Raw genomic sequence first — 23,760 nt, 5'->3', positions numbered from 1 at the left:
AAGTCCAGTTTGCAATTTCCCCTCCCTAATCCCCTAAAAAAAGCAAGAAATAAAGAATATTATTTGAATAAATCAAGAGAATATAAAAAATATGGCAATAAAAGCAAAACCGGCAACCCAAAACGCCGGTACTGAGCACCCAGGCCCAGTCGCGTAGTCACACCGGTGTGACTCTCCTGCGAAGTCACCGCACCGCGAAGTCACTCTGTAGAAACCTAGGAGGCTGGCTACCCGGCTATTTCGGACCGGCGATATGGAAAACTGAGGTGTAGTTTCCGATGGAGTGACATTCTGGTGACATCGGCGTCACACAGATGAGAATCTTGCAGTGTATGTTATGATTACTGTATGCATCTCATCCATAAATTCTAGTCATGTGATTGGTTGGATTGTACCACATGACCATTTACCATCACATTATCACTATCATTTACCGCAGTCATTTTTTTTCTATTAAAGGGCACATCCTGATCAACAGCCTCATCACCCACTTACTCAAAAAAAGTTTAGATTTATATGCATTTTCTTTCTTGCAGATTGGGTAGTTTAAGATATCGTCCAATTTGTATTTTCTGTCTGTCGACAAACAAAAATTACAACACAGTGACCAATGGGGCACAGTAATACATGTAATTATGTGCATCTCATAACTTCAATGTCAGAATCAACTGAAATTTTGTAAACAAGCTTCTTTCATGGATAGCTATTGGACCATACCTTTTAAAGAGGATGCTAGTCTCACAAAATGCCCCTTTAAACACTTGCACCCAAACCAATTTTTAATATGATATGACCAATACAGATGAGTTAAATACACAAATATTCCAGTACTCTGCTTATAATATAATATATTATATCAACTCAAATCAAGAGGTTGGTTGTTCCTTTCACTCCCATGGGACAATCAATCTTTCAATTCAGGTGTATTTTGGACTGTCAAATCGATGACAACTCTGATTAAATATTGACAATAATATATGATAAGAGTACATTATCATAATATGAATTAGGCTCTTTTAGAAAAAATTTTGTGTGCACGAAAAGTTCATGAATTTATTAACTGCACTCGTGAAATTTCCAAGCACACAAACATTTAATGTTTCCCAGTGTCTGCACAGAGTACCTTAGTACCAGAAGTTCTAAAGTGAAAGCTCTTAATTAACATGTCTTCTAAATGAAGTCGAGCTGTTGAATTCGGCATCTTTACCACTCATGTGCTGTATCAATGTAATTGGGCACTCGGAATTTATGCCTACATTAAACACAAGACCATACTGTCGAAAAATATGGAGCAAGTTAATTCAATAGGTTTGCTGCGCATTCATGAGATGCTAATTGCTACCGAGTTCATTTCAATTATGCACTACACATGGGTATTCAATTCTCAACCATTTGAATGAACATGATGAATCGAAATAAAGGTCATCAAAGTTCCATTACTGAAATCGTGAATAGACTGCTTACCTAATATGGACTGTCTTTTGTTCGTCAAAGCTCCACAAAAATCAATGTTTTACGGTATGGCCGTAAATTTTAGTCAAATAATGCCAGTTTGTAAATGCAAACCTGTAATGGGCTATTCCTGTTGAAATCCACACACCCCTATGGAAGATATCCACCACAGGGGGTGTAGATTTCAAATGGAGTCACCATTTGAAATTCACACTGTGACAGTGTCATGGATTTCAACTGGAGGGGCTAGACTACACCAGGGTTTATAACATTCCAACCATTTTGTAAAAAGATACCGAGGGCAACAGCAACCAACAAGCATATATTATTTGTATATTATACATAAGTACATACTATATTCCCTATCAAAAAAATTGGAACATTGTGGTGCTCTCTATACAGCTCTCATACACACAGAAGCTGTATATATAGGCTTTGCAAACATGGCGCAGAGACGATTCATGCTCCCCTAACCGGTACTGACTCATCAAAACACAGTTGATTCATCCCAAGTGGAGAGCAAGTGGGCAATTTCGTACGCTTTAGTACGGCACTGGTAAAGCGTAGACCTGCTCCAATTTTTATTGAGATGTGAGTAAAATTACGAGATCTGGGTATTTAAGATGCCTCTGGATTCATGCTTTGTATTCAGTAAACCACAACCCATCCCCTATACCTAAACCCTAATCACACCCCTATTGGGTGTGTAAGGCATTACATTTAATTTCCATCATAACTATTATTAAACAAAAAAAAATCAAGTCAAAAAAATTGGTAAAAATTTATAAATTGATGATATCCAAAATATCCATAGTTTTATTTTAATGACTAGATGGTAGTTCTTCCTAACTTTGATAATTTTAATAAAATTAGTATTACACCTAGCGACAATTTGAAGGCGATATTGATGGAATTGTAGGCATTGACGCGCTGACGGGCGCAGCACCTTTAATCGTCTCCTGCCCCAGATGTTCTCTTGGCACGTCTCCGGGGGGATCTGCGTGGCGATGGCGTCTTTTCTGTAAAAGAGAAAATATGGTAATGATGATATTGTGTCAACTGGGAATGATAAAGATTCAGAATGTCTGCAATATGCTAAATAGTAAAACAGCTGAGACTATGTTTAGATGCTTCTCCTGGATACGACAATAGTATACCTCTGGATTATGCATGTGGCAAATTTTTATTTGTAGTGTGCACACATTTGTGATGTGTGAAATGTGTTAGGTGACTAACTGCACTAGGATAAACAATAACATGCGTATACCTTTGTAACCCTCACACCTAATGACACACATTATGATCGTTTGATTTTGAGCGTTCAAAGAAAAATGACAAGGGTATACTATTTGGTCCCCCTACGTAACAATCCAATCCAATGGATTTCTCATTGCATCAGGCAGAGCTATACGGAGATCCAACTCCGCAAGTCAACCTTTTAAGTCACAACTTGCTTGCAGAGTAAATTATGTTCTGAGCATACAATAGTCTACAACATAATGAGTTGATACCGCCCTCTCATTATTTTCCTCCCAACATCTTCCCCTACCTTAACCCTCCAAACATGATATTGAGCAAAATGTATGTACGTACTGGATATTCACTCCTTCTGCAAGTCAAAAGGCTAAGGACCCAATCATTCAATCAAAGTCTGCGCCAGAGGAACTGATACACCTGTCCCCCTACCCCTCACTCCACGGGCCGGCTCCTCTTCCCCTTCCCTCCCACCAATGAAATTGACATACACAGCAACACAAATTGCCATAACTTACTTGCTTGCTGGATATTCTCCTTTGGGATCCAATCGTAATCAATGCCAGAGTGGTTTGATGTACCGGTCTCTACTACAGGCTTAGTTGCTTTCCGCTTCTTCTGTAAATGAAAAATGGTTGCAAAAGTAACATCAATATCATTAATCTATATATTTAAATGGGATCCATCATTCCCAAAGGACACAGTGCTAGACCTGTCCAACTGCAATAGAAATACTTTACATATGTACATTTCTAATCTTTCTTTGTTTTAAAGTAGAATATTTTATTGTAACGGTTACATTTTAGCACATCACATCAAAGTTCCCATTGCGTGCCCATTCCTTTTTTAAAGGAATTTTTTTTATTTATGTGATAGAATGAAATATGGTAACTTCCTTCTGCAGTCAATAACTCAGAAATCAAATTTTTGTGCAAGGCAGTCCAACCATGCTCAACAGTGCTATGATGAGGTAAGGCAAAGATCTTTGCATGCCCCTTTGAAATAAGGATTTTATCATTATAGACACATTTCTAATATACCTGTACATGCATGGAATGACCATGTGCTGGGTACAAAAACTCAAATTCCACAATACGAGGTCAACTTTTGAGCTATGATTGTAGAATGGCGGTTCTTGAAATGTGCCATTGGGGATGAGACATATTTTGCTCATAGTGAAAGTTCAACCCTTGTCCTCAGTTTGGCTTTTAAAATCATGGCCTCCAGTGCTGCACAAACCAAAGGGACACAGCCATAAAGGACATGCCCATATCACCAAGGCATAGAATATCAACTAGACACTACAATCAGAAGAACTCTGTCATAACATCAGCTAATAGACTACAACCCTGGCAACACTGTCAACCATTCAGCCCAAATGCCTTCATGCCTGATACATCATTGGACAATTGATACATGAAATGTCACACTTGTCAGGAAAACAATAATTCTTTGACAAGTCAACAAGATTTATTTGTCACTGCTTTAAAATGTGCAAGGTCACTTGTTCCTATAATTTGGTTCACCTCAAGTTTGGTAGTGACGTCAAAGCTCTTTTCGCGGTTGCGCCGAAAGCTTGCAAACAAACCACCCCTGTACGTGTGCGTGTACACTCATGGCATTCGATTCTGCGGCGAGCAAAATACGCACATACATCACTACCAAACTTAAGATGAACCAAAATAATATTTTAAAATTTGTTCAATTTTGGAAAATTGTAATTATATACTTTGGTTCACCTCAAGTTTGGTAGTGACGTCAATGCTTCTTCGCGGTTGCGCTGTAAGTGTGCCAACAAGACGCTCATATGTACGCGACTACGCGTGCGTGCACATTTAGGGCGTTTTAACTTTACGCGCACGATTTGATACTGCGGCACGGGAAATACGCACATACGTCACTACCAAACTTGAGATGAACCAAATTATAGTAGTTTTATCTTCACCAAGAATTTTAGATCATAAAGATAGCACATTCTATTCAGAAGTTACATGATTTTAAAGGAAAGTCGGTGTTTTTACACTTTTCATCGTAACGCTGGATATGTAGCGCACCATTTTCAAAGCTCTATTTTACTGCAAATACCTTGTGAGAATGATATGTCGAAAATGTTTTGAGCTATGATTGATGAATAAAGGTTGCAATTAGGAATTCATGAGACATTGCTCATAGTGCAATTAGTTAAGCCCTTGTCCTCAGTTTGGCTTTTAAAATCATGGCCTCCAATGCTGCACATACCAAAGGGACACAGCCATATAAAAGGACATGCCCACATCACCAAGGCATAGAATATCAACGAAACACTACAAACAGAAGAACTCTGTCATAGCATCAGCTAATAGTCTACAACCCTGGCAACACTTTAGTCTAGCAACACTGTCAACCATTCAGCCCAAATGCCTTCATGCCTGATACATCATTGGACATTGATACATGAATGTCACACAAGGAAAACAATTAATTCTTTGACAAATTTTGTCACTGCCTTAGGGCAACTTTGATACTGCTTAAGGCGGGTCGGAGGGAGGATGGCCTTACAGTGTTTGCACTCAAATATTAACACAAAATTGCAAGAGGAATGGCATGGGTTCTCTAAAGAAGAGCCAAAGGCTTGATATAAAGGGTGTTATTTTCACCACATATGCATGATTTTTTCTAAGGAGGAATATGCCCCCAAACCCTTGTTTTCATTTTTATTGACCAAAATTCAAGATCCTCAAGACCTGGATTAATATGACTCCTGGCATTCAACTTGTCTTAACCTGAAAGGTTTGTTATTCACATGTAATCTTTTGCCAGCAGGTGGGTTAGTTTATTCAGGCTTTGCCGTTTGAAATTTCTGGGGAGCTTTTAATCGCTCTCCTTGAGTGCTACAAGAGAGCACTTACAGCACTAGGAGAGCATATTTTACTGTATATATGTGGTTATTATTGTTACACCAAAGGTAGGCGAGCAATAAAGAGCTCTCAACTTTATTTGAGGTGAGTGATGGGGAGCAATCGCTCTAGCTCTCCTCAAACGGCCAAGCCTGGTTTATTGCTGAAAAGGGGCACGGTCGCATCAGCAATCACCAAATATGTGCAAGCAATCTTATGGCAGTGCATTATCACTTCCACAACTCATGCCAATACAATTATGTGCAGACAAGAGGAATTTAGCGATGACAGTATTACAATGTATGATCAATTTGATCTAAATTCTAGCTAATGGGAATGCCATGGCACAGGTACCAGGCCATCATAAATTTAGGATTACAATTACACGGAGGCTGTGAATCCTTCATTTTTTATACTATGCAGTTAAAAGCCTTTGTGAATTCATCCAAGTGATTGTAATCTGTGGTTCAAATGTATGAAAATCAGTTATCTTGTCTACACTAGGGGTCATCATCCTATTACTTATCTTCATCTAACAGTAGACAGTTCTTTAACCTTTATATGATTGCACATGCATAGATTGACCTTTAAATGTGCTTGGTACAAAAAAAAAAGAGATTACAGAATGGAGGTTAACTGAACTGTGCTGTACCATTGGGAATGAGACATATTTTAGTGTTGAAAACTTTGTCCTCAGTATGGCTTTTAAAATCATGGCCTCCAGTGCTGCACAAACCAAAGGGACACAGCCATAAAGGACATGCCCACATCACAAAGGCATAGAATATCAACTAGACACTACAAACAGAAGAACTCTGTCATAGCATCAGCTAATAGTCTACAACCCTGGCAACACTTTAGTCTAGCAACACTGTCAACCATTCAGCCCAAATGCCTTCATGCCTTATACATCATTGGACATGCATTTGAGATTGAAATCTTAACAATTATTTGCACCTTTGTGATCAAGTGTTTTATGAAGTGCTTACCACACATTTTTGGCACATGTTACACACAGAACACAAAGAACCACAGACTTTGAATGAGATAATCTGGAGGTATATTAATAAGTGGCTTCCACGACACAAACATGTCGGAGTCAGTACTCTATGATTGTAATTGGGCGGCCAAGATTCACAAAGGGCAGAAAAGTGTACTTTCAGATTAACTTTGCCACATACATGACAATTTATTTCAGTTTCACATGCCTGAACTGTTTGTGAATGCCCGGGGGCCATTAATGCATTCCGCTAGAGGAAGGCTCCAAAACCCAACTGTCTACGCCCTAGCTGAAACTGTTCTATAGGGGTAGTCATTGTGATATCGATGTCAACATCGCCATCTTGTGGGTACGGAGTGCCTTGTTGCTAAGATCACTGTGTTGACGCGTGACTGAAGAGGTGCATCACATGCTGCGAATTCCGCGTAATCGAAGGAGTAATGTCTAATGTATGACATGCAGAACAGCAGTACCCACAAGATGGCGGATCCCACGGAAAAGGCTGACGGCCTCTATTATTCTTAACAATACAAACCAGGCCTAGTTGTCTGCTCTGCCAGTTGACCTATGGTTGGGTTTTGATGCCATCTATAAACACTACTGTACATGCCCAATGCTTTGTAACATTTGAGCTTACTAGAGGCCAGTATCGTTCCATTTTGGGTTTTGCCGACATTATTTGGGTCCCCAATATGACAATCCAACATGGCAGGCAGATTCACCACAGCTTTAGAGTGTCTTGACTCCCCATAACCTTAATTGGATATAGCTCTAAAATACTTACACCAAATGAATAGAATAGTTGATGTGCTCCTACTGCTAAAAGTACCAAAACTGCTGCTAGAAATATATATAGGAAGAACCTGTAACAGAAAGGCAATGAAAATAATGTAATATTATCATAAATGTTAACAATTGCAATGTGAACTTCCACAGGCAAAAAAAAGGTTTGTCTAAGTGTGTGAACGCCACAGCAGCAAAAAAACAAAACACACGAAAAAGTGGGCACAAACACAAAAATCCCACACTGTATAAAGTAAAAGTAAAAGAAAAAGAAGAAAAAAAACCAAGAGAAAGAAAAGAAAACATAGCAGTTAAGCACATAGCTTTTTGGCCAAATGTTTGAGAGACAAATCATTTTTTTGGCCGCCTGATGTATTTGTACCAATGTGTTCAGCAATTTAAGGGTTGCGGCAGCAATGCTTAAAATTCCAGTACTGCCTTGTGCCAATTAAGTCTGTTTTCAGATCTTCAGTGACAGTCGCTATAATCAAAATATCTCCAATTCTGGATCATATGAGCCCACTTGGTACGCACAGTTCAAAATCAAATAAGGACAAGACAGACACCAACTGATCAACTAACCTCCCAAGTATAACAGTAAGAGAAGTGGAATTGGAAACATATGAAAGATAATAAAGCTCCAGGCACTGACGACCTAACCAGTGCATAGATAAACCCACAACTAGTCAAGACTGTATAACAACATACTACAAGAGAAAAAGATACCTAAACCTGGAAAGAGACTAAAGTTATCCTGCTTCACAGAAGGGCGATAAAGCAGATATCAAGAATTACAGACCGATAAGTTTACTGTCCTATGCGTACAAGATCTTCACTTAAATAATACAAGACAAGGCGGTTCTCGAACCACGAGTCTCGCCTGCTTTTGTGACCGCCTGCTTTAGCGATAACTGTTGGTAGAGAGGTAAATGAGTTTGGCGGTTATCGGCTGGGCACGATTATCTGGCCGATGGTAACTGTACCCACCAAGTTTCATGCCCATGCAACAGTTTTTACTAATATGACCTCAGATGACCCTGGTGGCCCTGAAATGACCTTCTAAAATTTTGGCACTAAATGTTGACTGTACCCCTTGTGCTAAGTTTTATGCCCATACGACAGTTTTTACTAATTTGACCTCAGATGACCCCTGGTGGCCTCGAAATGACCTTCCAAAAATTTGGCTTTAAATGTTGACTGTACCCATCAAGTTTCATGCCCATACAAGTTTTTACTAATTTGTCCTCAGATGACCCCTGGTGACTCCGAAATTACCTTCCAAATATTTGGTTTTAAATGTTGACTGTACTCACCAAGTTGCATGACCATACGACAGTTTTTACTAATTTGACCTCAGATGACCCCTGGTGACCCCGAAATGACCTTCCAAAAATTTGGCTTTAATGTTGACTGTACCCATCAAGTTTCATGTCCATCCAACAGTTTTTACTAATTTGACCTCAGATGACCCCGAAATGACCTTCCAAAAATTTGGCTTGAAATGTTGACTGTACCCACCAAGTTTCATGTCCATACGACAGTTTTTACTAATTTGACCTCAGATGACCCCTGGTGACCCCAAAATGACCTTCCAAAAATTTGCCTTGAAATGTTGACTGTACCCATCAAGTTTCATGCCCATACGAGTTTTTAATAACTTGACCTCAGATGACCCCTGAGTGACCTCGGATGACCCCGTAATGACCTTCCAAAAATTTGGCAAAACCAAAGAACTATTTCATCAAAGTAATAAATCAAAACAGAAAGATGCTTCCTTTACGAGTTATCACTCATTGAAAGTGCTACTTTGCTATACTTTACACAGAAAGCGACTATCTTAAAGTCGTCCTATTTCCTTAATTACATGACCGATCAAGCTGTTATTGGGATATGTGATGCACAGTTGAAAATTAATTATTAAAAGATTTGGTGACCTCAGTTGACCTTTGACCTTGTATGTGACCTTTGACCTCACGAAATTGGATAAAGTATGTTGCGCTGAAAAATCAAATTTGGCAATACCAAAGAACTATTTCATTAAATAAATCAAAACAGAAAGATGCTTCCTTTACGAGTTATCACTCATTGAAAGTGCTACTTTGCTATACTTTACAAAGAAAGCGACTATCTTAAAGTCGCCCTATTTCCTTAATTACATGACCGATCAAGCTGTTATTGGGATATGTGATGCACAGTTGAAAATTAATTATTAAAAGATTTGGTGACCTCAGTTAACCTTTGACCTTGTATGTGACCTTTGACCTCATGAAAATCTAATCAGGTCGAGTACCTCTGGCCACGCAACTCCCCACCAAGTTACGTCACTGTACCCCATACGGATCTCCAGATAATCTGTTCACAAGGTATATTTGCTTATTACGCATATATTATGCAAATTAGGTACTTAATTACCATATTTTACGCTCAAAATCTAATCAGGTCGAGAACCTCTGGGCCCGCTTCTCCTCACCAAGTTACGTCACTGTACCCCATACGGATCTCCAGATAAGCTGTTCACAAGGGTTTTTTGCTTGATATGCATCAAATACGCATAAATTATGCAAATTAGGTACTTAATTAGCATATTTAGCGCTGAAAATCTAATCAGGTCGAGAACATCTGGCCCCGCTACTCCCCACCAAGTTACGTCACTGTACCCCATACGGATCTCCAGATAAGCTGTTCACAAGGGGTTTTTTGCTTGATACGCATCAAATACGCATAAATTATGCAAATTAGGTACTTAATTAGCATATTTTGCGCTGAAAATCTAATCAGGTCGAGAACATCTGGCCACGCTACTCCCCACCAAGTTACGTCACTGTACCCCATACGGATCTCCAGATAATCTGTTCACAAGGTATTTTGCTGATTACGCATAAATTATGCAAATTAGGTACTTAATTACCATATTTTGCGCTCAAAATCTAATCAGGTTGACACCCTTTGGTCATGCTACCCCTTATAAAGTTTCATCATCATAGCGCTTACGGTTCTCAAGATAACGCTGTTCACAAGCTTTTTCCAACACACACACACACACACCCCCCACACACACACACACACGGACACACACACACCATAGTGATTACTAAGTCTCTCCCTGAACATTCAGGCGAGACAACAAAACCGCATCAAGAGAATACTGGATGAGAATCAACCAAGAAAACAGGCTGGATTCAGGGTGGGCTACTCAACTACAGATCATCTTCATGCATTGAACCAATTAAATTTAATAGAAAAGGCAAATGAATACCAGTTGGAGCTTTGTGTTGGATCTATAGACTATGTAAAAGCCTTCGACTCAGTAGAACACAGAGACCTATTCACAGCTTTAAAGGAAGTCTCTGGCAAGCACAACATAATGCCTTATATGTAAGAAAAATAATTATCAAGCACATATCACATGGTTTTATTTCAAACGAACTCATAGTGACCATAAAAAAACGAATAAAAACATCCTTCTCTCAACACGCGATATTCAAAATTCCCGGGCGCTGAAATTGTCCAGTGCAATGACGTCCCAGTATACAATGAAGACTGACAACAATTGAGCACAAATAACTATTACGTCATTGCACTTAGACAATTTCGGCGAGGGAATTTTGAATATCGCATGTGGAGAGCCAGCTGTTTTTATGATCAATGGATCAATGTGAGTTTGTTTTAAATAAAACCATGTGATTCGTGCTTGATAATTATTTGTCTAATATATAAGGCATAATATTATGATTGCCGGAGACTCCCTTTAAAAGAAGGTGACCCAAAATATTTGTGAAATCAAATTCTATAAAACTTACAATTCTGTAAAATTCTGTATAAGTTCTGTAAGCCATAAAATGTTATCCCTTCATGCAAAAATAACATGTATATGTTTTTTGTAAATGTGACTAGTTCGTTATGGAATTATTGACATTTATACTGGTAGTCTACAGTGTTTTATTATTGATAATCATCATTGATCATGTAATATATTGATATCATATAGACCCTATTTTTCTAATTTAACATTATTGAAATTAGGAGTTCCAAATCGGTGTACTTCCTAAGATACCGTATATCATCAAAAAACTGTTGAATTTGTTTACAACAGTCGAGACTAATTAAACAGTTTTTTATGAATTCTTCGGAAATACACCAATTTGGAACGCCAAATTTCAATATGTTAATAAGAATAATAGAAGATTTCATCTGATACCAAAATCTGCATTTTGATGGGGTAAAGTGGGGGATGAGACTGTCAATCTGGTCACCCACCTTTGGTCGCATGTCACAAATAGGTCACCCAAAAATGGAGGATCCGTAACATGAAAACGCTTTCTTCACACTTCAAGTTTGGTTTATTCCAAAAGTATAATACCTATTGTAGAAAGTTTGGTGTCATTTTGTAGATAATTATGTTCTTTGTCAAATACAAAAAACCCAAGTCAATTGGACATATACTTTGAGATTTATACTTCAATATGTAAGATGTGTCAATGGAGGATCCGGGGCGGGAGAGCCGGGGTGGGAGAGCCCCATAGGATTGTACACAAAATTGTGAAAATATGGCCAACTTTAAACCTTTGTATCTTAAAAAGTACAAGTAGCATGGACCACAAATTGCACATATATCATCCTGGATTGTAGATCTACCTCATAGTAGATCAAATGTAACAAAAGATGTAACTAATAAATTGCCTAATTAAATGCTAATTAAGACAGTTTTACCTATATGTTACTGTACAAAGTGTGCATGTAACGCTCCGACATTTCCAAGTGGCTTATCTCTTGCCAGAGTCACCCTGCTTATTCAAAAGTACACATATTTTTAAGGAAATTTGATGAGGAATTCAATTATGCTATTAGTTTTAGTGCCAGAAATGGAGTTAAAAAGTTTTGATTGATAATGTCATTAAAATTGTAAAATTATTTTACAATTTTTGACCACCCTGTATGTTTAACGCAAGGATAGCAAACTCTTTCTTCCTAATTTGCTTGAAGGGCCCATGCAATGTCTTTCTGAATCCATATTTATTTTGAGCTACATAGCTTTCAGAAAAGAAAAATATGGGGTTCATCATGACAAGAAAGATGCTAATTTTGTTGTTGTTTCACCCTGTATATTTCTTACCCACCCTGTATTATGATGTTATACTTTGTTGATTCGGCATCCTTGTAATATAAGCTTTCCAGAAATATATACTTTTAATGGTCTAAAATGTTTTCATTAAAAGTTGTGTTTAAGTGAATCAAAATTGGTGATTTTTTTCTCATTTTACATTATGTTACACAAAAGATGACCAGTTCATGACATGCGACCCTTTAAGAAAGATTGGAGTCAACAAAGGATATGCACAAGTCATGGAGGACATATACAGATGCAACAGCCATAATTCATCTTGAAAATGTATCCACAGGATTCCACACCCATACACATCAAAAGAGGAGTTACAACAGGGTAATACAATATCTCTAAAAATCTTCACAGCTGAATTTAGATCTACAACTGACAGGAGTCAACATTGACGGAGAATGGTTAACAGACCTGATAAGACTAGAGGAAAATCTCAAATATGTGTTTCTGCTTGTATAAAATTATTGAAGCATTTTTGAGTGGACTCAATCAATGAACCTTAAATTGAAACCAGTCAAATGCAAATCATTGTCTATCGTAAGTGGCAAACCAACATCTATTGTATATAACTTGTCTGGTAACGATGTTCATTCCATTGAAAATGAGCCTCATAAATTTCTTGGTTCCCATCTTATCTTTGTTTTTCAGGAAAGCAAGAAGAAGTGTTTGATAATGTCAGGGACCACCTTGTTACCCGGCTTGATAGAATTGACAACCTTCTTGTCAGGGGAGAGTATAAGCTTCAGGTGTATAAAAACTACCTTCTACCTGCATGCGGTTTTGCTCACTGTTCATGACATTACTAAAACAAACCTTCTTGCTCTCGACGCCATAGTTCATAGATACTTGAAAAAATGGATTGGGTTGCCCAGATCAGCAACACCAGGTATTCTCCATATTCCCCATTTAACTGATATAAAATCTATCCGTCAAGTGTACCTTGAAGCTCATTCTGCTGCCTATATGTCATCAAGGCTCAAAGGTGATGAAAAGGTTATTAATGCATTAGATTCCAAGCTTGCTAGAGAATCTGAATGGTCCAGGAAGTTTTCTGTCACTTGCTATGCTGAAAGTAAGTTTGAGGTATGTAATGAAAGTACTGGCATGTCAAAAAAAAAAAAGAAAAAAGATGTCTTAATCAAGTCTATCAAAGATGAGATCAATGAAACCTGGATCAACCAACTTAAAGATCTTGTTGTCCAGGGTGACATGTTGCTGCTTCCATCCTTGAAAAGGCAGATCATATTTGGAAGTCTTTCATTTTTAATATGCCTAAAGGTGTCATGAAATTCATGGTCAACTCTTTTCTGGACACCCTCCCAACAAAAAATAACCTCAGCCGTTGGGGCAAAAAATTGTCCACAAACCACTGCCAGATTATGCTCGAACAAGGCAGGTATACTTGGCGCCATGACTCTGTCCTTCGTATCATCCATGACACTCTTCAGGAAATAGCTGCCCCATCATGGACCTTCTATTGTGACCTAGCTGGTACAACCAAAGTTGCGGGGACCACTATCCCTCCTGATATTTTGGCAACTCAACAGAGACCAGACCTGGTCCTCGTCAACCGCGACTCAAAAAGATCATTGTCTTCGAACTAACTATTCCGTTCGAACAAAACATCAGAAATTCTCACGACCGCAAGGTAAACAAATACTCAAGTTTGATCATGGATCTTCAGGGACAGAGTTATGACGCCAAGTTATTTTGTATTGAAATTGGCAGCAGAGGCCTCATTACTGACGACAATAAGTGCAATATTCAAAACATTTTCACCTCTGTTTCATTGGGTAATAAACCCCACAAAATACTGTGCAAGAAATTTCAAGCCAACCTCAGTAAACGTGCAATACTGGCTTCATATGCAATCTTTTACTCCAAATATGACCAGGACTGGTCAATCTCCTAGGTGCTTTTGTAATCTGTACATATCTTGAAATGTTTATTGTTTTTAATATATTTTGTTTACTGTCTTTCATCCATTTTACTCCTGCAGAGATATGGCAACTGAATTCTTTCTGATGCCATACTCTTGTCTGGATTTGTATGTCTACTTTTCGATCTGTTTTGATGTAATTGTATATAATAAAGATTGAAATGAATAAATAATAAACCTAGGTATCTTGACTTTTTTGACAGACCTGCTGAATCCAAAAAAAGGTGGTGAATCAGAGCATGTTTAATTTTTGACCTGGGGTTGTATAACTCTATGGGGTCATTTATGGGGTCATTTTGAGGGTCACAAACTCAAAATAGTGAAACGGAGAGCCAAAATGCGATTTCAGATTTTTTGGCCTGTTTTTAAGCTTACCTCCTGTGTGTTGTCAATGGCCGAATTCGGCTTTTGTCAAATTCATATTTAGAGAAAAGTCACGATGCTCACGTGTTCGTGGTAGTTTTTGATAGATATTATACATTTAAAAATGATTGCATGGCTCTGCACAAGGTATATTCTTGTAAATATTTGGATTTGTTTACCTGCCGATCGTCTGTTGTCACCGTGGGTTGAAAATACGGCAGAGAAAATTTGTCATAAAGTGCGTGCGAAATTGGCCTCAAATTTCACTATTTCCGCTAGTATTGTACTGAGATCTTATAATATTGTGTAAATAATTTTGTCAGGAAAACAATAAGGTATTACATACCGTCTATGAGTAAATATTCAGGACAAAATTCAGGCTTTTCTTGTGTCGGTTTACAGGATTTTGGATTTGTCATTTTGAAACTCCCCGGCCAGCAATCGTCTGGGACCGTAAACAAGTTTTCCTAAAAATTGTAAATTTCCTTAAAAATGACTTTTGTTGATCAAACGTTGGATTATTTAAGATGTAATTGTTTAAGGATGTAGAATTTTAAGATATTTTTGAGTATTTTTATCAGGCCGCGACAAATTTTATTTTTTAGCTTGCCCGATCGGGCAGGCAATAGTCAAAAATTGGTTGCCCGAAATTGCCCGAAAATTACCCATATTCCTGGCAACAATTGTCAGCAAAGTCACATCATGCAGTGCATGTACCTCGTAGAATTGTAAGTACGACGAATTCGGCAGGTTCATTCTTGCGGAAAGCCGATACCTTCTCGGTTAAGTTGATACATAAATGAGTATTCATGAAACCACTATAAAAATAAACATTTCATATGCATTCAATACTGTTTGTTTCTTGTGGTAAAAATGTGCATTTTATGCGAAATTTTGTCAGTAAAGTCACAGCGATTTACGTATTTTGCCAACCACTAACATGTCTCAATCTCGATGTACATGCAAATACATGGCCAGCTGATGTCATTGACGTCATAAAAACTCATAATATATGCACGAAACAGTTTCTATAATTGGCTAAACTATAGTTTACTACCAATACGTCACTAACGTCATTTCATTAGCATATATGTCTGGTATGGATTATGAGTGCTACATTTAGCATCGGAAAAATTTGAGGGTCGTTTCAAGAAGTTTTCTACTTGGTTTTGACTGTTTTTTACTTCTGTGAACATGCCAGGTTTGACAGAAATACTCCGTTTTGCATCTTCAAACTTTAATTGGTTTTAATTTAGTCTTGCCCGATCGGGCACAGCTCGTCAGAGTTTTAGTTGCCCGACAAAAAAAATTGATTGCCCCGGCTATCGGACAGGCGATTTGTCGCGGCCTGATTTTTATGTTTTACATGGTCAAAAAGGGGGTCATCAGTTTGATTCCTGATTTAACAAGAGCACCAATGGCGCTGTGGCTCTGTGCTTTTTTGAATGTGAAAGTAATTGCAGTCGAATGTGCAACAGGTGAAATCATATACATTGTATGTGCCAGATCACATGCAATCACATCTTGCTGGTTGGTAGCTATATCTTATTTGCAGAGCATAATACATCCATCAATAAGTTTCATATCCACATGAGGTTTTAGTAATTTGACCACAGATGACCCCTGAGTGACCTTGGATGACCCCAAAATGACATTCCAAAAATTTGGCTTGAATTGTTGACTGTACCCACCAAGTTTCATGCCCATGCGAGTTTTTAGTAACTTAACCTTAGATGACCCCTGGGTGACCTCGGATGACCCCGAAATGACCTTCCAACAATTTGACTCTAAATGTTGACTGTACCCACAAAGTTTCATGCCCATACAACAGTTTTTAGTAATTTGACCTCAGATGACCCCTTGATGACCTCAGGTGACCCCGAACTAACCGTCTAAAAATTTGACTCTAAATGTTAAGTGTACCCACCAAGTTTCATGCCCATACAAGTTTTAGTAATTTGACCTCAGGTGACCCCTTGGTGACCTCGGATGACCCCGAAATGACCGTCCGATAATTTGACTCTAAATGTTGACTGTACCCACCAAGTTTCATGCCCATACGAGTTTTTAGAAATTTGACCTCAGATGACCCCTTGTGAGCTCAGATGACCCCGAAATAACCGTCCGAAAATTTGACTCATAATGTTAAGTGTATCCATCAAGTTTCATGCTCATACGACAGTTTTAGTAATTTGACCTCGGATGACCCCTAAGTGACCTCGGATGACCCCAAAATGACCGTCAGAAAATTTGACTCTAAATGTTAACTGTACCCACCAAGTTTCATGCCCATACGACAGTTTTAGTAATTTGACCTTAGATGACCCCTGGATGACCTCGAGTGACCTTCACCCACTAACCAATACAAACTTGTTCTGTCTGGGGTCAAGATGCACCCGCCCACCAAGTTTGAAGAACGTGCGACCCCTAGTCTCCGAGAAAGAAGGTTTTTGCATATTATGCATAAATTATGCAAATTAGGTAGGTAATTACCATATTTTGCGCTGAAAAATCGAATCAGGTCGAGATCCTTTGGTCATGCTACCCCCACCACGTTTCATCATCATAGGGCTTAGCATTCTTACGGATCCCCAGAAACAGCTTCACAAGGCGGATTTCTTCAGATTTCCAACCATTTTGTAGAAGCGTTCGCATAAATTATGCAACTTAACAACTAAATGCGATACTTTTCGCCAAAAACTAATCAGGTGATCAGCAGGTGTGTATCATTCCTGTCACAAGGTTTCGTTACCATGCGCCGCTATCAACTTGCGCTGATATTCGCATAAATTATGCAAATTAGCTATGTTAATTTGCATATTTTCACCGAAAACATATGATTACGGAGCAAACTTGGATACCCTTCCTCCCACCAAGTAGCGTCCCCGTAGGTCTTACGGTTCCCCAGTCCCAGATACAGCTCCGGACGGACATTCGGACATCCCACCCCCACACACAGCAGACGGAAATAGTGATTACTAAGTCCCATCCTGAACAAAGTTCAGAAATGAAATTTTATCAATTTGCGCTGATTTTCGCATAAATTATGCAAATTAGCTATGTTAATTTGCATTATTTTTCACCGAAAACATACAATTACGGAGCAAACTTAGATAACCTTCCTCCCACCAAGTAGCGTCCCCGTAGGTCTTACAGTTCCCTAGTTCCAGTAACTGTAACTCGGTATCTTTATTTAACATTATGACATTATCGGATGTAAATGTCAGTATGTTGAAGGATAGGACCGAAGACATGCAGGCAGGTCTAACAGTTCCCCAGATACAGCTCCGGACGGACACACGGACATCCACACCCCCGGACAGACAGAAATACTGAGGCGAGACAATAAATGAAATTTTATAACAAATTTTTGTGACTTGAGATCATTTGCATTTTTTTGTTCTGTCCTGACATGTCTGTTGTGTCATGTGTGTTGAACCCGGTCCAACCGAACAATCGTAAGTTCTGTTCGGATCTGGATCTGCCTGGATGCTGTACTCCGATTAAGCAGGACTAGCCTACATCACATCAGTGTTTATTTCTGATAGATTTCACTTCATGATTTTTTCTTCAATTTCATCACTTACGAAAGTACAAAAGTAGACAATCTAGTAGTCAGTATAACCTCGGAGCAGTTCGGGTGAGACCTACGTACATGGAATAGTAGTACATGGCTTCCGAATTTGGAACTTCACATGTTCAACTTGTCATGCCGGTCGAGTCCCGCGTTTACAACTAAAATCAAACCACTTCTAGATTAAGTCCATCGCTGAATTTTACAAATAACTTAAATAAACATCTTTATATTTAATTAAAAAAATATTATGGTATGCTCAAGTAAATGCTTGAATGACATTTACCAGAAGCTCATGAGCTCATGTAAACAAACTAGCGTATTTTCACCTCGATTATGCACCGTAGCTCTCTGTGGTTGAGTTTGCAAGGTCAGTGGGTCAATGAACTTAGTCTCCTATGCAGCCAGTTTGGTTACGCTCCCTCCACAAAAAATGTTTGTGTGGAAGGGGCGGAACCAAACTGGCTGCTGTGGAGACTACTGCAAAATCGATCAATCACACAAAACTGTTTGCTGATTGGTTCAGAAATGGTGATGTCATCAATCAAGAAAAACTAATCGATTTATTGGTTCAAAATAGCCTCATAGAAAAGTACGAAGTTTGTTGAGCATCGCAGCTTATCGGTAAAAACGTGACCTTTAACAAAAAAATCGGCACAGTGCTTTCAGTACTGCACTTGCGCAAGCCAAATAGTCCCCAGAAAAGTCATTTGTTCAGATTTATTCGGGATTTATTCAAGATTCAGACATGTTCTTGACTATTTTTGACATTCCTTACCTATCTCTTTATTGAAATTATAAAGAAATAGTGAAGAAAAGTTAAGAAGTAGTCAAATAATTTCTGATCTGAACTAAATCTTAAGAAATGTACCTCCATTGGTTTCCGTCTGTATTACGTATCTTAAATTATACAGACCAGAATAATCTCTAGCACACACAGGAACCAAGATATAACTCGATTATCGTGACTATTTTGGTCTTTTTACCCAAAATAATACTTTTATCGCCTGAATTTCAATAAAATCTGGAGTGCAATCGATTCAAAAATAACTTAGCCAAACTTAGAAACGAAACTTAAGCCTTCATATCAGTCATTAAATGATCCTTAGCATAAAAACCAACAGCGTATTGTGGCCTGAAAATGAATGCTAGTTAGTTGCATGACAAAGGCACTGATAAGCTCCGCTCAGAGCCAAAAACACTAGCAGTTCTAGTTATTAAATTTCGTCATGTTCAAAATCTGTTCGAAATTGAGCGCCTGACGCGGAGTGACTGTGCGATATCCATAGTAACGGACCTTACGCTTTGAACGCAGCCGCCAAAAGGTTCCATGAACGCGTTCAGGAGAGTATAAAAGGCCGTGCACGACGCAAAATTAATCAGATTGCTTGGTGGACAATAGTCCACCCAAACCTTCACTCAGTTTGAAGGTAAGCACCGCCAACCAAAGCAAAAACGCCCTACTCTGGAGCTCAGATTGAGCTAGGGGCAGCTTGGCTACCACAATAGTGGCAACACCGGTGGTAATGCACTCCGGTGTTTTGGCCTAGCGCCTATGCCTATTGTGCAAGTGACTTGCCGCACACATGCACAAGTCCAATGGAAAATTATGCACTGTATTTTGTGTGCATTCATTGTTGCATAGCAAGTTCAGTATAGGTGTACAGACATGGATACTATACTCTGTAGTCGGCCTACTAGGCCTTGGCCTCAGCCTATGACTATGTCATGTGATGGGAGATTCTGTTGATTAAATTGTATTTTTATGCTTCTCGATTATTCAAGCAGATAGTATGTACTGTTCGGCAGCATTTATTGGTAATTTATTGGATTTAAAACAGAGAAATAAGGAAATATCGTCATGATCATCAACAGAGATTGTGTATTTACCAGTGTTTACTTGTATTTATGAATTGTGACGTGATAAGACAAATATGAGAGCAAAATAACAATACAAGATATAACAAAAGAAGCCAATATAAAACAGAATTGTCAAGTCTCATTTTTACCTGTTACTTCTCCTTTCATGCAGCACTGATTCCCCATATCTTGGGGAGAATACTAGTCTTTGATACTACGCTACCACTTGTATGTTTAGAAGGCTAGTCTTCTCCATCAGTCGTTTACAAAAGTATTAGGGGCAAGCTCGGTCCCGTTACAATAATGCTTGCTCACCACCTGTTTTGAATTCAGCAGATCCAAATTAGTAAAGATTCTTAGGTTATCAACTGTTACTAACCAATGCTTTGTGAAATCTGAATTATTGAAATCTTGTCTAGTCTATGAGATTTGCAGATGATGTTACATTAACAGCTACAGCAGTTGAAGATGTGGAGGTAAGACTAAAGACAGTGTAGCTTGGATAAAGGGAGCAAGAAGATCTAGAAGGGGAAGACAAATTACCACAAACAATTCCACTGCAATAGAGAAAGAACGGATAGAATATGTATAAAGTTATAAGTATCTAGGCCAGACAGTAAAGATGGAAGATGGCACAAAGAGAAGAAGTCATGTTAAGAATCATGGCTGGGTGGAGCTGCTTTGGCAGACACAAACCAATCCTATGTGACAAAAGATTGCCAATGACAATGAGAAAAAGAGTCTTCAACCAGTGCGTGTTACCTATGGGGGCACCCCGTCAGTCCGAAACATTGTCAATCCAACCCCTGTCAGTCTGAAAACCTGTTAGGGTTAACCCTAACCCTTATCCTAACCCTAATTTTATTGGGTTTTCGGACTGACATGGGTTTGGATTGACAGTGTTTCGGACTGACAGGGAGACCCGATTACCTAGAGTGACTAATGGTTGTGAAACCTGGACAACAACAAAGTTTTTGGAACAAAAACTCAAGATAGCACAGCATGCTATCAAAAGAAAAATGCTACATATCTATTATGTGACAAAGAAAAGGATGTTGAAATAAGGGACAAAACAAATGTCAAAGATATCATTGAAAAGATCAAAGAAGCAAAGTGGAGATGGGCAGGTCACATAGCTTGTAGATACATGTAGGACAAACAGGGTTCGAATTCGGCTGTATCGCATAGCAGTTTGCTCCTTATTTTGAAGCAACTGCTACCCAATATTGCATTTGTATAGCACTTTTTTTACAGTGCTTTAGTATGGAAGTATCCTGATTGTGATGAATTAGCCAAAATTATCGCAAAATTTTTACACAAATTCGAACCCTGAGGACAACAGATGGACAAAAAGGTTAAATGAATGGCAGCCAAGAACAGGAAAGAGAATAAGGGGAAGACAAAAATGAAGGTGGTGTGATGATCTCACATCCTATTTGGGTACAACCTGTGCAAGAGAAGCACAGAACAGAAGTAAATGGATGCTAATTGAAGAGGGCTACATTCGACAGTGGGCGACACAGCCTGCGAGGTGAGGTGAGGTACGCACAGGTAATTGCGTCAAGCGTACAACACATGAATACTCACAGACCCCATATACATGTACTAAGTGGTACAGTTTGAATACTGACCAATCAAGAGTCTTGGAATTGTGTTATTCCAAGAAAAGTGTGCCTGACACAGTGTACGCAGTACGGACATGCTCCCATGATCAAGAATTACACAGCCGTGACATTAGTCACGGCTGTGTCTTTTTTCTTACAGGTTCTTTCTTTACACAGCCGTGACGTTAGTCACGGCTGTGTCTTTTTTCTTACAGGTTCTTTCTTTCTTTCTTCTGTCAACCATTACATTTGCTCTAGCACTCACATGCTTACATCGATTTTGACCTAACTTGGTCACAATGATCATTGACCGTGCCCCTACATGTCACATGAAACTTGTTGGGTCAAAGGTCACGCAGGGGTCACAGGGGTCAAAAACGTGATTTCAGCTCAAAATGCACCTTCTCCTACAAATTATGTAGGACAGAGACGCCACTTGCACACATGCATTGTAATTACCCAGTATCTATAAGGTGTACACAGATTTGGGGTCAAAGGTCATTAAGGGGTCACTTCCGGTATAAAACGAAAAACCTTCAAAATTTTTTATTAGCTCAGTAAAACATGGGACAGTAACGGTATGTTCACATATGATCTGCAGTCACCCTATGTATATGTGGTATTTTTTTTATTTGGGGTCAAAGCTCATTAAGGGGTCACTTCCGGTATAAAAAGAAATACCTTTAAAATGCATCTTCTTCCACAAATTATGTAGGACAGAGACGCCACTTGCACACATGCATTGTTGTTACCCAGTGTCTATGGGGTGTACACAGATTTGGGGTCAAAGGTCATTAAGGGGTCACTTCCGGTATAAAACGAAATACCTGAAAAAATTTCTATTAGCTAACGAAAAATATAGGAGAGTGATGGTATGTTCACACATGAATTATGTCTACCCAATGTATATATGGTATTTTTTTATTTGGGGTCAAAGGTCATTAAGGGGTAATTTCCGGTATAAAACGAAATACCTTTAAAATACATCTTCTCCCACAAATTACGTAGGACAGTGATGCCACTTGCACACATGCATTGTTATTACCCAGTGTCAATGGGGTGTACACAGATTTGGGGTCAAAGGTCATTAAGGGGTCACTTCCGGTATAAAACGAAATAACTTCAAAAAACTTTATCAGCCAAGAAAAATATAGCACAGAGACGGTACATTCACACATGAATTGATGTTACTCAGTGTATACGTGGTATTTTTTTATTTGGGGTAAAAGGTCATTAAGGTGTCACTTCCGGTCTGAGACAAAAAAACCTTCAAAATGCCCCTTCTGCCACAAATAACATGGCAAAGTGATGCCACGTGCACACATACATTGACATTAGCCAATGTCTATGGGGTTTTCATATATTTTAGGGTCAAAGGTCATTAAGGGGTCACAACACGGCTGTGTTCGTGGTCTTAGACCACAGCTAATTCTTTCTTCTTCTGTCAACCATTACATTTGCTCTAGCACTCACATGCTTACATCGATTTTGACCTAACTTGGTCACAATGATCATTGACCATGCCCCTACATGTCACATGAAACTCATGGGGTCAAAGGTCACGCAGGGGTTCACAGGGGTCAAAAACGTGATTTCAACTAAAATGCATCTTCTCCCACAACTTACGTGGGACAGCGACCCCACTTGCACACATGCATTGTTATTACCCAGTGTCTATGTGGTGTACACAGATTTGGGGTCAAAGGTCATTAAGGGTCATTTCCGGTATAAAACGAAAAACCTTCAACAATTTTTATTAGCTAAGTAAAACATAGCACAGTAACGGTATATTCACATATGATCTGCAGTCACCCAATGTATATGTGGTATTTTTTTTTTACTTGGGGTCAAAGCTCATTAAGGGGTCACTTCCGGTATAAAAATAAATACCTTTAAAATGCATCTTCTTCCACAAATTATGTGGGACAGAGATGCGACT

At 38.8% G+C, this 23,760-nt stretch overlaps 1 protein-coding gene across 1 annotated transcript in view; it reads right to left on the bottom strand.

Moving 5' to 3' along the window:
* Positions 1-232: 232 nt before the first annotated feature.
* Positions 233-23,760, bottom strand: part of LOC140146482 (translocon-associated protein subunit alpha-like) — a 39,393-nt gene continuing 15,865 nt past the window's right edge. Inside the window, exons 7-9 of the mRNA XM_072168346.1 lie at positions 7,367-7,445; positions 3,225-3,324; positions 233-2,471 (exon numbers count right to left, since the gene is read on the bottom strand). Of these exons, the coding sequence (XP_072024447.1) occupies positions 2,401-2,471; positions 3,225-3,324; positions 7,367-7,445 (250 nt within the window). The 3' untranslated portion in view covers positions 233-2,400. The remainder of the gene's footprint in view (positions 2,472-3,224; positions 3,325-7,366; positions 7,446-23,760) is intronic.

Source organism: Amphiura filiformis, chromosome 2 (genome assembly GCF_039555335.1).
Source record: "Amphiura filiformis chromosome 2, Afil_fr2py, whole genome shotgun sequence".
NCBI classification, from domain to species: Eukaryota; Metazoa; Echinodermata; class Ophiuroidea; order Amphilepidida; family Amphiuridae; genus Amphiura; species Amphiura filiformis.
Note: the sequence above shows the minus strand (reverse complement) of the source record. Positions and strands in the feature narration are given on the sequence as shown.